Here is a 16,437-nt window from a genome sequence, read left to right as displayed (position 1 = left end):
CATTAAAATTCAGACCTTTTTGAAAAACAGGGCTGAGGGTGTATGATGCCAACGGCACGCAGGGCTGCCCGTGGTGGGATGGGACGCTCGGCAGGCTCCTGTTCTGGGGGAACTGGCCCCAGAGCCAACAGCAAGGCTGTGGAGTAGCCAAAGCCACAGGTACCGACCTGTGAGGGAAGAGGGGAAACATCTCACTCCGCCTCGGAGCTCCCTTAACTGTTGCTGCCACAATGAGTAGCTTTTAAAACCTCCTCCAGCTGAAGTGGCATGAAAACATGACTGTACTCGTGTGGGGATGGCTTTAAGAGGTGTTTAATTTATGTGGAAAAAACCCCATAAAATTGGCTGCAGGGTGTTTTAGAGGATGTCTGCCAGTTAAAGTGTTAACTAGACCTAAATAATGCGGCTATAATGGTCTTATTCCTGCTCCCGGATCCCACGCCGATGCCAATATTCAAACCAGACGTCCCTGACTGACAGAAGTAACAGGCAAACTTGGCAATGAAGAATATATAATAAACCAGACACCCAGGTGGATTTAAACAGCTGCAGGGATAGTGATAAAGCTGGGAAGTGCTACTGTTCTGAAGAATTAAGTATCAGAGGCCACAGAGAGCTCACCTCTCGATGGCAGGAGGCGAGATGTGCAGTGCCTGGCCGTACTGATGGTGGTGACACCTGGTGACACCCTGCAGAGCATCTCACTTATTGCTCTTCCTGCTTATCAGTATGTGCTGCACTGAGCAATCTCTAATTACTGGGACAATATCAGTAATTACTTCTTACAGTTGTTGTGGAGCTGAAGGGGTACAAGTTAAGTAATATGGCCAAGAAACAAATACACCGAGTGTGGTTTGAACAGTTACTTTTTTTTTTCTTTTTATAAGGAAACCTGACTGTTCACACACGGTCTAGTTTCACTCGAAAACGTCCATTAAAACTTAAATATTCAAAGCAAATAGTGAGGGACATCTGCAAAAGGAGAGACGTTAAATTAATACGCTCAAATATTCATCCCGGGAAGCTTGTTCCAGTCCAAGGAAGAGCGTTCTCCCGCAACGATCCCAGCAGAACCATAGCTCACACTGGGCTCTGAGTCTATAAATGGTTACAATTGCTCAGTTCTGGGCCTGGATTTCAATCAGTCAACAAATAAAACCTCTTGGAGAACTAATGGCTTCCAAAAAAAACCCCGATTTGCTTTAGACAGTTTGCCAAACAGGAAGAGGAGTGAAATATGTTCAGTGATTTATTACAAGTGATTTGCCAGCTCGAGCAAGTGCATCATGGCCCTGCTTAATTTAAAGCCAGAAAATGAATGCAAAGAGATGCAAAGACCTGCTTTAAAGCGGCTTGAATCTGCTACGAAAGACCCAGCCTCCAGATTTCCGACCAGCCGGACCTCTGCGCGTCACTCTCCCACGTTACCATCGCCCTTCCTTTCACAGGTCTTCCATTATTCGGCTTTTTTTTTTTAAAACCTCTGCACAGCTTAGGAGGTGAGAATGCCCGCTCACACGCTGTGCAATGGTTTCCATTAATGCACTTCAAACCCGACTTGCAGCTGCTTTGCTTATTCACTCTGGAGCCTTCCCCGGTCCAGGGCCCTGCATCACGTTGTGCATCGTGTTCCTCCCTGTGCTCGGAGGAACGGAGCGAAGCCATTAAACGACCTTCCCATCTTAGCAAATCTACTCTTGCAGCCAGATCCCCTGAGAAGGAACAGGATGGTAGGATTTTGGCTTTTTTTCCCCCCCAACAGCCGCCTCTTTCTTCTTTTTTTTTTTTTTTTTTTTACTTTTAAATTTATTCGCAAGTGAAATGATAATGAAAAAATACAGGAGGAAGAGCCCCCAGGTGAACTTCACATACAGTGCTTTCGTGTCTGCCTACTCCGTACTTGGTGAACAGGATAAAGTATAGCCTGAATAATAGCAAGACTGTAAAATAGGCTGAGAATTGTTTAAACTGTAATCTCCAAAGACACGGCGAAGAAATAATCCTCTCTTTTTAGCCCTATCACGGTCACAATGAGCATCAGCTTAATCCTAAAAGGAAGATGACTGGAAATAATGCATCTCAGCCACGTTGTTCTCAAATCAGATGGCTCACACCCCCTTAGAGAGCAGAGAATTGGGGTTAAGCACACAGGGCTACCACTGACAAAATCTGCAAAGGACTTACAGAAGAAATACAGCCCCCACCACCTCAAGGTGGAAGTTAGGCATCAAGACACGATTCATATTTGTTTCCATTTAATTTCCCTCTCTTTTAACTGTGGGAACATCTCAAAGGCTTTAGTACACACGCTGCTTTAAATTCTAATTGGCTGCTGATTAAACCCACCTGAAATTCATGTTGAAAATAAAAGATTGAGAAGCTATCACATGCGAGCCTGGGAGCAAAGGGACTATGGAGGTTGGTGTCTTGCTCTTTCCAGCTCTCCTTCCATGTCTCTTACATTTTTCAAGCCCAATGCTCCAGTAAACAAATGCCTCAACCCCTCGGAGCACTGGAGCGCAGCAAGTGTTGATGCTGAAATCCTTTCCACGCATGGGCGTGTGAGATCAAGCGGTGTGTGGAGACCAGCAAAGCCTTTCTGAAGTCAGGAGGGCTCTGCTAGTTCAACCAGCTACAGATTTCCCCCAAACCAGCAAAAATACCAGCTACAAATTTCCCCCAAACCAGCAAAAATACTCAGCCTCTGGCTCTGAAGATACAATTCCTTTTCGGATGCCTACGCTGCACCTTGTTCCCAAAACTTTCTGAAATCAGGATCTGTCACCATGCAGAGGAAATGGGCTCTGGATCAACCCAGGAGACTGGGAGAGGGGGACAGAGGCTTTATTTCCCCCACTCTTGCTGGCTGCTTTCCGGCAGAAGGAAGAAGATGCAGAAGACGCAGAGAAAAGGTGGAGATTTGTGGGTTTTCTGGCGATGAAGTGCCACGTTCGGGGAGGATCCGAGCATCCCCGGCCCGCGGCTGCCCCCCCCCGGGACCTGCGGCACATGGGGGTCCCGGTGCGGGACAGTGTGGGCTCTGGCCACCGGGAGAGGAGCGGCGGGGGGGGGGGGGGGGGGGGGCGCTTTCACCAAACCGGGGCCGGATTAACCGCGGTGCAGGGTCTCAGGAAGGCGCTGTGGGGCAGGAGGGGGTGCGGAGACGAGACACACACCCCCCCCCCCTCAAACCCCGTCTGCCCGCATCCCGGCCCGGTCCGCCCCGTCAGGGCTTGCCCGGGACACCCCCCTTCCCCAGCCGGTCCCCCCCAACTCCTGCCCCGCCCGTCTCCCCAAAGTTTGGGCATCCGAGCCCGGGGAGGGAGGCGGCCGCCCCGGTCACCGGGCTCCTCACCTGGATGACGGTCTTCAGGGTGGAGGCGTCCACGATGGTGGTGCAGATGAGGGAGTCGGGATCCTGGTCCTTGCCGTAGATCTCCCCCATGGTGAAGATCATGGGGATGGCGAGGAGGAAGGAGGCGATCCAGATGCAGCTGATGAACTTCTTGGTGCGGCTGCGGGACATGATGCTCTTGGCTTTGAAGGGGTGGCAGATGGCCATGTAGCGCTCCACGCTGAGGCTGGCGATGTTGAGCGCCGTGGCGTAGGTGCAGGCGTCCCGGAGGAAGTAGTAGCCCTTGCAGACGGCCCCCCCGAAAGCCCAGGGGTGATGGACCCAGATGAAGTTGTAGAGCTCGATGGGCATGCAGAGGAGGAAGATGAGGAGGTCGGAGAAGGCGAGGCTGGCCAGGTGGTAGTGCACGGTGCTCTGCAGGTTTTGCAGCGACTTCTTGCGCACCAGCGTGTACGCCGTGATGGAGTTACCCACGGTGCCCACCAAGAAAAGAGCCAGGTAGATGACGGTCACCATCGCTTTGGAGTAGATGTCGGTGTTGACGTCCAGGTCCTCCTCGTCCGGCCCTTTGGGGAGCAGGTCGGAGCGGTTGGAGGCGTTGGGGTGGAGGTGAAGGGGGCCGCCCGGCAGAGCCGGGGCCGTGGCGTTCAAGTGCATCCCGGGGCCGGGCCGGGGGCGGCAGCAGCCCCCCCAACCCACCGCCGCGCCCCGACGTGCCGCTGCCGCCGGCCGGGAAACTTGGCCGGTTTTAATGCGGCGGGGAGGAGGCGCCTGCCGCTGCCGTGCGTGTGCGTGTGAGACACACACACACTGACACACACACACTGACACACACACACACACAACCCGGAGCAGCCTCGGCTGTCAGCCCGCAGCGGCGGCTCTCTCCTCCCTGCAGCTCCCCGGCGTCCAGATGTGCCCCGGTGGGGCAGGAACCTCCCCGCACACACCCCCCGCACACTCCCCCGCACACTCCCCCGCACACACAGACCTGCACACACTCGCATGCAGACCCTCACTCCCCCCCTCCCCCCGCACACACACACAGCCCCGCACACACCACTCCCCGCACACACACACAGCCCCGCACACACCACTCCCCGCACCCCCCTCCCCCCGCACACACCACTCCCCGCACACACACACAGCCCCGCACACACACACAGCCCCGCACACACCACTGCCCGCACACACACACAACACACACACCCCTCCACACCCCCGCCCGCCCGCCCTCGCACCGCACCGCCGGCAGACACCGCACCGCCGGCCACCGCGCACGGTGGGCTGGGGTGGGGGGGGAGCTCGGCTCAGCCCTTCTCCCCACTCCCGGCCACCCAGGTGGCTATTGCAACCCCAGCTCGGTCGCCAAACCGGAGGCGGGGGGTGTGTGGAGGGAGGCAGCACGGCCCGGGCTGGGCTGCAGCCCCCGAGTGGACCCCCCCCTTCTCCATCCCTTGCAAAGACAGACATAAAGGCACGGCGGGGAGGGGGCTGGCAGGGGTTCCGAGGACAGCCCTGGGGAGAGGAGAGCCACCAGGGATGCTCCATACCCTTGGACATCCCTATGTCCTGCTGGTCCCCAAATACCCACCCACCTGCTGCTGCCAGGAGAAATGCATTTAAAGGGGGGGAAAAACCACCTAAAAATATCTACCTCTGCCCTGAGAGCCCCTCAGCACCGTGGCACAGCAGTGACAGCAGTGAGCTGCTTTGCTTCCGTCCCCATCAGTGGCTTTTCCCTTACCCACGTAGCCTCAGATTTGGGGATGTGGGGTTCTCTCTCAGCTGCCCTCTTGCAAGGGGCTGTGGGGGTGCCACAGTGATGTTGTGGGTGACAAGGGGATCACCCAGATGAAAGGGCCCCTCCAAGGGTTGTTAGTCTGTGGTGGGGTTACCTTCTCAGCCCTGGGGAGCTGAGCTGCCCTGTGAAGCTCCAGTGGGCTCTTTGCCCACTCAGTTGTCTTCACGATAAACTGTTTTACAAACGCATAGAGAAAATCTAGAAAAATCCCAGATCTAGGAAAATCTCACTCAGGGAATCACTGATTTACCCAAAGATGTCTGTAATTCATCTCATTTATTTATTAGCAGGTGTTGGGTACCCTTTCCCAAGACCAGGCTCTTGAGGTCCTGCAGACCACTTGTCTATTATTTGATGCAAGAAGATGTCTAATCCTGCAGTCAATCAAATCATCTCTGCATGCAAACAGTGGAATTTCCACAACCATTCGCCAAGAGTCGATATTCCCCCAAACTTTCCTCCTCTTAAATCCACCCGATAGGATCACCATGGAAGACTAACCAAAATCAGATTTATTTAGTCATATTATTCATACGAATTTGGAGAGAAACGTTTTCCGGCACTCAGCCCACACTAGTTTAAAGAATGACTAATAATCTTTTAACACCAATGTTCCTTCCATTTAAAAGCTTCCATTAGGAGATTTCTATTAGCCGAGAGGAGTTTGTTGGGGTTGGTGTTTCCAGCCTGGTCTCACCTGTGGTTCCTGCTCCTTGGACGGGTTCTTGGGATGGATCAAGAATGTTTATCCTGAAGAAGGGAAGTGGAACATGGAACAGGGGGTGAGTTGTGCTTACTGAAGGAGAGCAGCAGCTGGGGTGCAAGCCTTCTCTTGAGTGCTTGGTGTCCCTGTTCCTCAGCCCCCAAGTTGGGGGGATCTTATGGCCCTATGGCCCAAGCACAGACCCACACTCCTGGACTAAAGCACTTCTCCCACAGAGGCAGCAAGTGAGTTCCTTTGGGATCCTTAATAAAGAGTTATTGTCCCTTTCTGGTCCTGGAACTTCATTTTGGCCTTGCAGAAAGCAATTGCTATCCCACAAACAAGATACCCATCTGCTGGTCTAATTCTACAGTGTGGATGAGCACGTTTGTATGTCTCTAGCACGTTTCTAGCTGTCTCTAGAAATGCTCTGGTTTTGGCTTCGTTTGCCTTGTGTTTCTGCACACAGGCGATGCACGAGCACGGCTGCTCGCAGGGAGAGCATCTCACCTCCCTGCTCTGTCCCAGCAGCTCTTCCCCAGAGCTCCATGTGCTGCCTCCTCCGCTTTCCCTCCCCGCCAAGCACTGGAATGGAATATCAGGAGATACAGTCATAAAATAATTCTATTTACACACCGAAATATCAGCGGCCTGAGATCAATGGGGCTGTTGATTTACAATCAACACTTTTAACAGGCTGGTGCAGTTTGTACCAGCCAAATCTCTCCTTCCATAAAAGTGCACTAAGAGAGTACCCACCGCCCAGCGAAAGGGCTGGGTGCTCCCATCAATAAAGGCTCCAGCAGCATACTTCTATGAGCTAATTAATTCAATAAATTCCATCAATTCCTTGGCAGGTTGGTCTCAGCCACAGGTGAAGCGTTCTCACTCTCCGGGTCAGATACCTCTGCCCTGTTCTTTTTTTCATAGATCTGGGTTTGAACAAAGAGCTCATCTTCTTGGATGCAGCCTTCCCGTTCCCCATGCAGAAGTGCGGGTCACTTGTCACAAAGCCTTGTCTTTTTCCAGATGTGTCCTGGTTTGTGGTGGAAGGGGTGAACCTCTCCCCTCTCTTTTTAAAAAGCGTTTATCCAGGCAGGTTCTACCTTTTGTCCTCACCCCCCTTTTCCAGAGCTGGACACCTACTGCTGGTTCAGCCCCGACCCCCTGCAAAGCCTGGGAGCAGGAGGAGGTTTCGCGCTGCCAAAGGAAGACGTGGATCCCGTTCCCACCTCGCTATCCAGCATCCCTTTACTCTCCCCATCGCTGCTCCGTGGTCTGGGGCATGTGTGACCTCCCTTTCCTGGTGTGGGGTAATGAAATGAATGACAAAAGTATCTCTTCTTGCCCTCGCCTCTGCTCCCTGCAAGTTGTTAATCCATATTCCCCTTCCAGCAAAAGCAGAGCTGGAGATGCACCGCTCTCTTCTTGCGCTCCGAAGCCTCCGACCTAAATCCCCGCTGTTTGTTTCTGAACGAGCCGACCTTTTAGCTAAGCTGGGCTCGTTTTAATATATTTTGTATGTGTGTGTCTGTGGCTTAAAAAGGAAAAGAATCAGGGAAACCGAGAGAAGCCTGATCTCAAATGTTACAGCAAGGCATTTACTTAAAATCTTGCAGGAAAATGTCACCCAAAGACCTCATCTATTAAAACTGCCTGGACTTTGAGCTGAGGGTCCCACAGTGCCCAAGATGCCAGGCCCAGAGGTCGCCTCACTCCCTCTTATGTTGACCCAAGTGTTTTTCGTCTTTGCTTTTTCCAGGTGCAACCGGGGACCACTAGGAGTTTTTCCTGTTAATCCTATCCCCCTCTGATTTGTCCAGGTGGGATTTTTCTGAAGGGCACGGAAAGCAGCAGAGAGAAAGCTCCGCCAGAGCCAGGTGCTAAGAGACAGCATCAGCCTTTTTGCCATTGAGGACTGAGCACCCAGCCCCAAATCCCTGTTGGAGGATGTTCCTGAGTCAGGTAACACTGGGCTGATTCAAGCCTTTAAAATCAGCTCCTTATAGAAAGGTTGTCCCTAAAAGCCAGGAGTGTCTAAGGTGGGTTAGCAAGGTAAAATCCCGGGGTGTACAGGGCTTTTTTTAAGGATGCTGTGCTTGGAAAACAAGGAAGTGAGGGAGAAAGGGACGTATATCAGCTTTGTTGATGACAATATTGACTGTATCATTACTTACAGGCATGGAAATGCATCCCTTCCTACACTCAACATATTGCAAAATAAAGTATTGCTAGTTTGGATGAGCAATAAAGATTCCCAGCGGCTGCATGTTATTTACTGCCTTTAGCTGAACTGATTTCAGGAGAGTATTTTAAATCAAAACAGCTGATACATGGGATATTTATTGCCTCTGATTTTCATAGCAGAGCAACCTGCTGTGTGAGCACATTGGTGCGTGGGCTGGCGAAGCGGACAGGGGCAGCTTTAAAAAATACGAAAAAAGGCAACCCAAAAAGCAGAACACAGCGGGATGTGTACGATGATGTTGGTGAGACAATTACCCTGCAGAAGGATCAATCTCTGGGAAGGGACAGCTGGGAAATGAGGTGTTCAGACGCCTTTTACGAATCCTGTCTTCTGTGTGCTGTGTGGTCAAATTCAGTCCTTTACTTTGACAAAACTCCTTTAAAGCTGATGGATGTACCGGCTGATAGACCCTGGAATATTTGTCTCAACCAGGCAGAGCCTGGTAGTTTAACTGGACACGCACAGGAGATATCACCTGCTTTAGTTTAGAGATAAAGTAGTTTTTTGGTCCCCTGAGCTGTTACTGCAACAAGCCCAAATCAGATTCCTCATGGCAATAAATGCATTTTATCTTCGTATATGCAATGTAATGGCCAACACGCAGGCGGTTGTGCTCACACACTGCAGACAGGGTTTCCCTTTGGAAATCCTCTGTTTTATTCCGGGAGCAAATACAAAGAAAAGGGACAAAGCAGTCCAAGGGGAGAGTTTGCAGTTGCTGCAGCCGGGAGCCTCCGCCGCAGCCCCAAGCTGCTGGCACACACGGACGGGCACTTACTCCATTTCTGAAGGATTTAATCTGCTTTTGCAGCCCTGGCTGCCTTTGCCAGCGGCGCTTCCAACAGCTCCACTCAGCGGTGCCGGCTCGGAGCACAGCCCTCGCTGCCGGGGCACGATCCTTCTCCGGCTCCCGGCTCCGCACCGACCCTTCTCCCTGCACCACCCCAACATTCCTCAGGGAATCTCAGGAGGCACAGATTAACCTCATTTTCTCTCCCCCTCCTCAAATAATTTCTGGTTTGTTTTTGTTTTTTTTTTTTCAATATTTCAGCGTGCTGGGCAATTTTAAAATGCAAATGAAAAGGCAGCACAGTGAAAATCCCTGCAGCCAAACACTCTTCACTATCTTTTTCCCGGTGACTTTCCCATGTTTTTGAAATGCTCCCAAATCCTTATTAAATGCCTTGGATGTCAGGAAACACATGAAGCACAGGGCGTGCTTCAGGCTCTTTCCTACTGTGAAACTTTTTATCAGATGCTGGAAATTCCAGGGGCTGGTAGGACTTTGTCCTCGGCCATATGTCACCGAACATGACGTTTGTTCAGATCCCCCTCTCCGCCTCGATCCCTTACACCCAGGAAGGCCCTTTCCTTACGCCGGGGAGATCGGGGCTGCAGGATGCAGCAGGGTCAGCCCCAGAGAGATTCCCAGTGGAAATTTTAGGAAATTTAGGAAATTCTAGGCAGTGGATGCCTTAGACTGGCTTTGAGTCACTCTGTGCCACTTCAGCAGACTTGAGAACTTGGCACTTCGTGTCTTCCAAAGCACACTGTGACCTGCTGTAAACACATATTATTTGTACTCTGCAGTCTGGCTCGTTCCTGCTATTCTTCCCTTTAAGAGTCCACATCCTCCCATTTTTCCCCAGCTCCAGCACCCTGGATTTGCCTCACCCTGGGCTCTTCCCGAGCCCACACGGACATCCTTCTCCCTGTGTGAGGAGAGGCTGCTAACACTGGTCTGCAGCCTCAGCAAGTGATGAGAAGGTTCCTCCAGATCATCACCAGGAGAAGGAACAAGAGGCTGCAGAGGCTCCTGAGCTCCATCCCTGCCCATACAGGCGAGGACACCGCTCAGCCGCCTGGGCACAGCCAGAAAAGGTTCCGTTTCTGTCCTGCTGCTCCCTCTGCAATGTTGCTGCAGGACCTGCTGCTCCGATGGCTAGTGGGAGCCTGAGAGGGAGGGTTTGTTCACACCCCTGTGGCCAGGGACCTGTTGGGAATGTCCCCAGGCCTCACCTGGGGACATTCCTTTCCCAAGGCACTCACTGGGCTGTCCCGCAGACCCCAGCCCCGTGGATGCTGGCCAAGCCTAACATCCCCAAACCAAAACCTCACACCTCAACCTCTGCTCATTCCCTTCCTCCTCTTGGCCAGACTCACCCAGCTGCTTTCTCCGTTAGAGCATCTTGGCCCAGAGATGACCAAAATAGTTTTAACCCCCGCTGGAGTGGGCAGAGAGTCCCTGGAGAGGGATTTTCTTTTCCTTGTTTTGTTATGGCTCAGTGGTTGTTGCGGCCACCCCAAGGGAAAGGGCTCCCAGGCTCAAGGAGCAGCCCCTGCCCCAGTAGAACTGCCCTGGGACTGGTCTAAATTAAGTTGGAAGAAAACAGCCAGAGGAGGCAGAAGATGAAAAAAGAAAAGAAAATAAAAAAAATCTATAAGAAATGGTCAGGGAGGATAATTCAGTTCAGTATAATTCAGTTCAGCCTGCATTAAGGAGGGAGCTCGTTCCCTGCTTTTCAATAGCGTGATTCTGGGGCCACATTGTAGTTGCATTCAGTGCCTGAGATTTTTTGGTAAGCCTGAGCAGAGCCGTTTGGGGAACTGCAGGTACTGAAGAAATTTGGGGAAAAAAACCCCAGCCTGAGTGAAATAAATCTTTGGTCGATTTAGTGGAAAGATGTTTACCGAGAAGGGGAACTCTCTGGACAATAGCTATCTTTCTAAACTTTCTCATAAACCACAAACAAACTGTTCTGACTCCAAGGACAAGTATTTCTAACTGTTTCGTTGTTAAAAAAGAAATGATTTTTGCATCTTACAGAAAACAATGTCGGCTCTTGCAGCGTGTGCTCCTTTTTCGCTTCCAGGGAGTTCCCCTCTGTGCTGCTTGTCCTCTCTAAACGGCAAATACCTTTTCAAAACCAAAATGCCAAAGCAAAGGGGTGATCCCGTGGTGTCTTTGCTAGAATTGGTCACTCATTGCTCAGGGCACGAGGCCGTAGATGTGAGACGAGGGGAGGCTTCTCTTGTGGAAGACTGTAGCAGGTGGTGCAAGGAAACTACAGTACAAGCTTTCCCTCAGGTTCTTCTAGAACATCTCCTAAAGAAGACAACCCACCTCTTGTCTTGAAATAAGGAGCCCTTTACTGGTGCAAAGGATTAAATAACAGCTTGTTTCTAGTTCAGACTTTACAGCATGTAGAGAGTGTTCATGAGGAGCCTTCTCCAACCCGTGGTTTCACACAGCCTAGCACCGCTGAAAAGCCTGTATACGGATGTTGAAACCAAAATCAGTTCCCTTTAGTGCGGTACCTGACTTCACAGCAAAACAGAAAAAGCTGCGCACCCAGCCTTGAATCCAGGGCTGGAGGCTGGAGGAAAAAGTCTAGAAAATTGTTTGGGTAGAAGGGTGCATTCGTACAAGAAATTGCTAAACAGCAGCAAGGCCACACTGATGACAGAGAAATAGGTTAGAAAAATTAGATGGAGTCCTTCTTGCTCGGTAATGATAATTTCATCAAAGAAAGTCATATTTTGCTACATGGAAAACATAGAAGTAATAACGACGATAACTGCCACAAAAGTAGCTGCGAGACGAGCTGGCAGACGGCTGAACAGAGTTCAGTTAGCAAAAAGATTTCTTGAAATGATTTGATTCTCCAGAATTTGCTCTGATTCTTCAGCCAATCCTTCAGCAAATTTTGTCAGCCGCCGGTCAGGTTGGCACAGATGTCGTGTGCGGAGATGGTGCAGAGACACTTACAGCCTCTGCCTCTCCTGGAGCTACCCCAACAAGACAACCAGCTTGACCTCAGTGCAAGGGTAAATGTTCCTTTGCTGATGAGGAACAGGGAGAAGCAGAACCTATGAAATTCAAGAGTTAAAATCCCAAAGCCATGCTGAAGTCACGGTGGCAGAATCTGTCCCCATTTTGTTTGCACGGGTTATAATTTTGGAGGACAGAAGCACACACGCAACCCTTTCTTTCACCACTACAGTGTAATTTGTAGAGGCCAGTGCTTGGAAATGCTTCTCCAGTGTTTGGGGCATATAATAATATGTGGCACATAACAAAATGTGGGGTTTGGACCATAGATGTCAGGAGCTGCTTATAAAGATTTTTAGGAGTTCTTCATTTGCTGTCTCCAAACAGCTTGTGTCCGGGGGGGTCTCATTATAGCTGGAGAAGCAGTGGCACCTGAGATCTTTCAGTTGTGGATCACAAATGAGAAAATAACTTTAACAGCATTTTGTGAGCCTCTGAAACAACTGGGAAATGGGCTGAGCAAGGAACAAGTCCTAAATGGATCTTTGTGAGGACTTATATTTGCATGCATTAAGAAACTACGTACTTCCCACTTGCTCGTGTCTGTGCCTTAACGGAGATCTTCATTTTCCAGAAGCCCCTCCAAGGAGCTTAGAAATACTCCCCTGCCCTCTGCTAGGCTGTCTGCTTCCCTTGATAAGAATGCAAACACGTTTTCTTACAAGCCTAATAGACGAGATGATAGAATAAGAAACTGATAGTTTGCCATATAAAGAGATTTGAGGATATGCTTGAAAAAGGGCAGACTTACGAGAAATAAAATACACATCCTGTTGCAATATGGGGAGACCACTTTATCCGTTCATCTTTTATTGGAATAAAAGGGCATTTGTAGGTATTAAGTTAGCCGCATGGCATGTCTCAGGCTGAGTTCTAAGTAGTATAAAAAGAAACATTTTGATCAAATGCATGCTTACTTCAAGATTTAAATGGGATTATGTTAAGAGGCAATTTTGCATATTTAAGATTCAGAACAGATTTTGGACAGCAGATAGAGACAGCAGCAAATCCCACCCTCACCAACCAATCGTCCCTCCACAAACCCGACTGCAGGGGTCCTGTCACAGCTGGTCCCTTCCCTCCTGCTGCCCATGATGAGAACTGATCCAAGACCTGTAGCACACAACTCTACTTTAGCGTCTGTGATGGCAGCTCACGGCTTTATCTACGAAGAATGGTAGAAGAAGAAGAGCTGAAGAAGGGGAGTCCAAGTGGCCGCTTTCACTTGAGGGATGAATCCTAATCCTGTTCTGCAGCTTCCGAATTTAATCAGAGAGGATTTGGGAGACAGTCATGTTCCTAATCCAGGAGAGGGGCAATAGTCTCATGTTCAGTCGCTGACAGGTTGAGTTTCTTCTTCTAGTGCTGAAAGTCAACTAGAGAGGCTGAAGGAAGGTTTCTCTATAGATTCTTAATTTGCCTAATTGCCAACTTCCACACAAGAGCGATGCTCATGGAGGACTCAGAAGGCAAGAAGCTATTTTCACCCTACATTTAACTATTCTAAGCCATTAGCAACTGAGAAGTTGTGATTAGTGCTGCGAGTTCTCCTGTAAAACGGTTACCCAGTGAATCACTCTTCACTGACAAGCCTCTGCCCACCTTCCCACCAGCCTCACTGTGTGATAGCCTGTAATTATAACTCCTCCGGGGACCACCTATTTCACAGAGACAGTCTTTTTCTTCTTCTCCTACCTAGTAGGGAGCTGCTCTGCTCAGCTCCATGGCAAACAGCAGTTGCTGGTGGAGATGTCCCCTCCGTGGTACATCCAGGCTATCCTCATGGACGGGGCTTCACATGCTTCCACATCAGAGAGTCATGGGGAATGTTCCTGATGGTTCTGAGGAGCTCATAAAGCTGGAAACAAAGAAATGTGCCCCTAAATTCCTGGAGATTCACTGTCCAGGACATGCCGGGTGATCTGAAGTGGTGGTTCTGAGTTATGAAGATGAAGTTTTCCCCTTGAGCAGAAATGTCCCCTCTTGCCTTAGCCAGTTCCAGCTGGATCAGGAGAGCGTTTGCCCTAGATGAGGACTTTCTTCCAGCATCTGGTGAATACAGCACTTCTGTCCTCCACTCTCTGCCAAAATCAATGCACAACAACGCAAAATCAATGCACAGCAATGAGCAGTGTCTCACCCCTATTGTGTCTCACCGGGAGGAGAAGTGGGGAGCAGGTTCAGACCTGCGGCAACGCCTTGTCCTTCCATCCCAGTGGAAGCACAGGTGTCCAGAAACACTGGTATTGATCATCACTAGATTGTGCTGGAGAGGAACTGCTAATGACTGTAATAATCATCATTCTCATTATCGTGCAGACAGAGCCCCCAAATGCACCAATAATAACAGGAACCCCCTGTAAGCATCTTTGATTTTCTCTTCAGGAGATCACAAGTTTTGCTGTTGTTCTGGAAAGACATTACATGAAACTCATTACAAGGCAAATTAGGTTCAAACATTGCTGGTTCATGGAGAGGGGATGGAGACAGCCTTATTGAGTGATTTGTCTCTGTTGTACGCAGGACCGGTGGCCGGGCTCCACAGGTGAGCCCCATGCTGCCTCTCTGACTGCCCAGACCTGCTCCAGAAATCAGGAATTTCTGATTTTTTGCCACCTCTCTGCTGACTCCGGGAGCTAAACTAACAGGCTGGGTTCGGATCTCACCACAAATGTGTTTCAACCTTCCCGTGCCACCACCTAAATTAAAATAAGTGGAGAAATAGCAGGGCCAAAATCCATCCCCTTCCTCTAACTCAACGTACATGTATCTTACTATCTCGAGCTAATGATTACAGCTTGTGTTTATGTGGGGTTTTTGCCAACCCAGAAAATAGCAGCGAATCCTCATGCTTGGTTTTGGCTTTGAGCAACCACCTCAAACCCAACCTCCCTTGAAATAGTCCAGTTCCTGCAGCCCTTGGGTTTGCTGTCATCGTGTTTGGTCCTACATGGCTTAAATGGTGTTCAGTGATTGATTCTGGCTTTCCTGTGCCTCCAATCCCCACTCCGGAGGGCAATTTCTACCCTGGCACAGATGAGTGGAGCCAATTTTGTGTGATCATATGCAAAGAAATGCTCTTGCCTTGGGGTAAAGCAAGGAGAGAGCTGGCAGCTGGGTTTGCAATAAACCTGCAGGTAACCTGCTATTATTACTCAGAGCTGCCGTTACTGGCAGCAGGCTCAGCACCAGCAGTGCAATAAGGCATATAATTATGGATGGTATGGATAATATATGTAAATACTTTACACAATATGGTTTGGCCAGCACGTGTGAATTTGGGTCCATGAGAGGAACTGTAGCCTTTGCTTCCCAACCCCCATTTCTGCCCACTGAAGATTTTCTTCTGCAGAAAGAAGATATAAATCCCTACGTTTATAATCAGCTCTGAGCTGAGGGTGAGGGGATGTTAAATGTTAAACATTTAAATTAAACACAGAAACTTCTGCTATTCAGATGGGAACCCGCTCCTTTGGGATGCTCTTTGGTAGGTGTGTGTAACAGGACCGTCCTCGTAGCAGCCAAAAGTGATGCTGAGTCCATATGACACGACCATGGAGCTGGAGCCGAAGCCTGTGACCCCACAGGTCTTGTATTGGGGTCCCAGTTCAGCCCGTGGTGAGGGGATGTACATCCATTCCCAGCAACTCCAAGGCAGCCTCATGGTATAGGGATTAAAATTTTCTGAAGCACTTCGCTATAATTACATGCTTCCTGTTAAATTAAATGCTTGAATAATTCTAGAAATTGGCTTGAATTAGAAAATACTTCACCTATAACTACAATTCGCTAGGAAACAGGGAAAAAAAGGAAAAGCTCATGCAAAAGCAACTACTGTGAGCACAAAGAGGGCTGGGAGAGAGGAATTAAGTGTGAATATTGATCACCAACAACTTACATTTATGTTACCCTCACGGAAGGGAGAATCCTTAAGATAAAATCCAGGAACAAACTGGGATAAATATTAAATTGGCATTTATGTTCACTTTCATTTCGACGGCACAAATACTTAAGAACATTAAAAAAGACTTAGATTTTCTAAATGCTCAAAGGTTTTGTAGGCACTGCCAAATTTGATGGAAGTCAATGAACGTTTGAATATTATGTACACATGTGCATCTTAGTAAGCTTTGTGTCCAACCTAAAAGGCAAGACATTTTTAAGCAGCAGACTAGAAACACGGTCCATCTAACCTTCTCGTGTTTGCTCTGGAAATTTGAACAAAAAAAAGATTCCCCGGGAACCTCAAGAAGGATTTGACCTGATGGATGCACCTGACCAAGGAAGGAGCTGTTGGTTGGAGCAACTCCATGTCCATGTCAAGAATTTGGCTGTGGGATAGAGATTTTTCTTTGGGAATTAAAAAAGCCTGAAAATCTTCATGTAGGAGCAAAGACGACTTAAAATGAGGAGATACAGCCCCAGCCACAGACGCACAGATCTGGTATAAATTAAAACACAGCTGGAAACCCAAAGTATTTTTCTTTAACCTGGA

General features: G+C 49.4%; 1 protein-coding gene across 1 annotated transcript in view; it reads right to left on the bottom strand.

Moving 5' to 3' along the window:
• NTSR1 (neurotensin receptor 1) overlaps positions 1-4,012 on the bottom strand; it is a 50,013-nt gene extending 46,001 nt beyond the window's left edge. Inside the window, exon 1 of the mRNA XM_074157609.1 lies at positions 3,356-4,012. Within this exon, the coding sequence (XP_074013710.1) occupies positions 3,356-4,012 (657 nt within the window). The remainder of the gene's footprint in view (positions 1-3,355) is intronic.
• Positions 4,013-16,437: the final 12,425 nt, after the last annotated feature.

This window comes from Numenius arquata, chromosome 12, assembly GCF_964106895.1.
Source record: "Numenius arquata chromosome 12, bNumArq3.hap1.1, whole genome shotgun sequence".
Classification (NCBI taxonomy): Eukaryota; Metazoa; Chordata; class Aves; order Charadriiformes; family Scolopacidae; genus Numenius; species Numenius arquata.
Note: the sequence above shows the minus strand (reverse complement) of the source record. Positions and strands in the feature narration are given on the sequence as shown.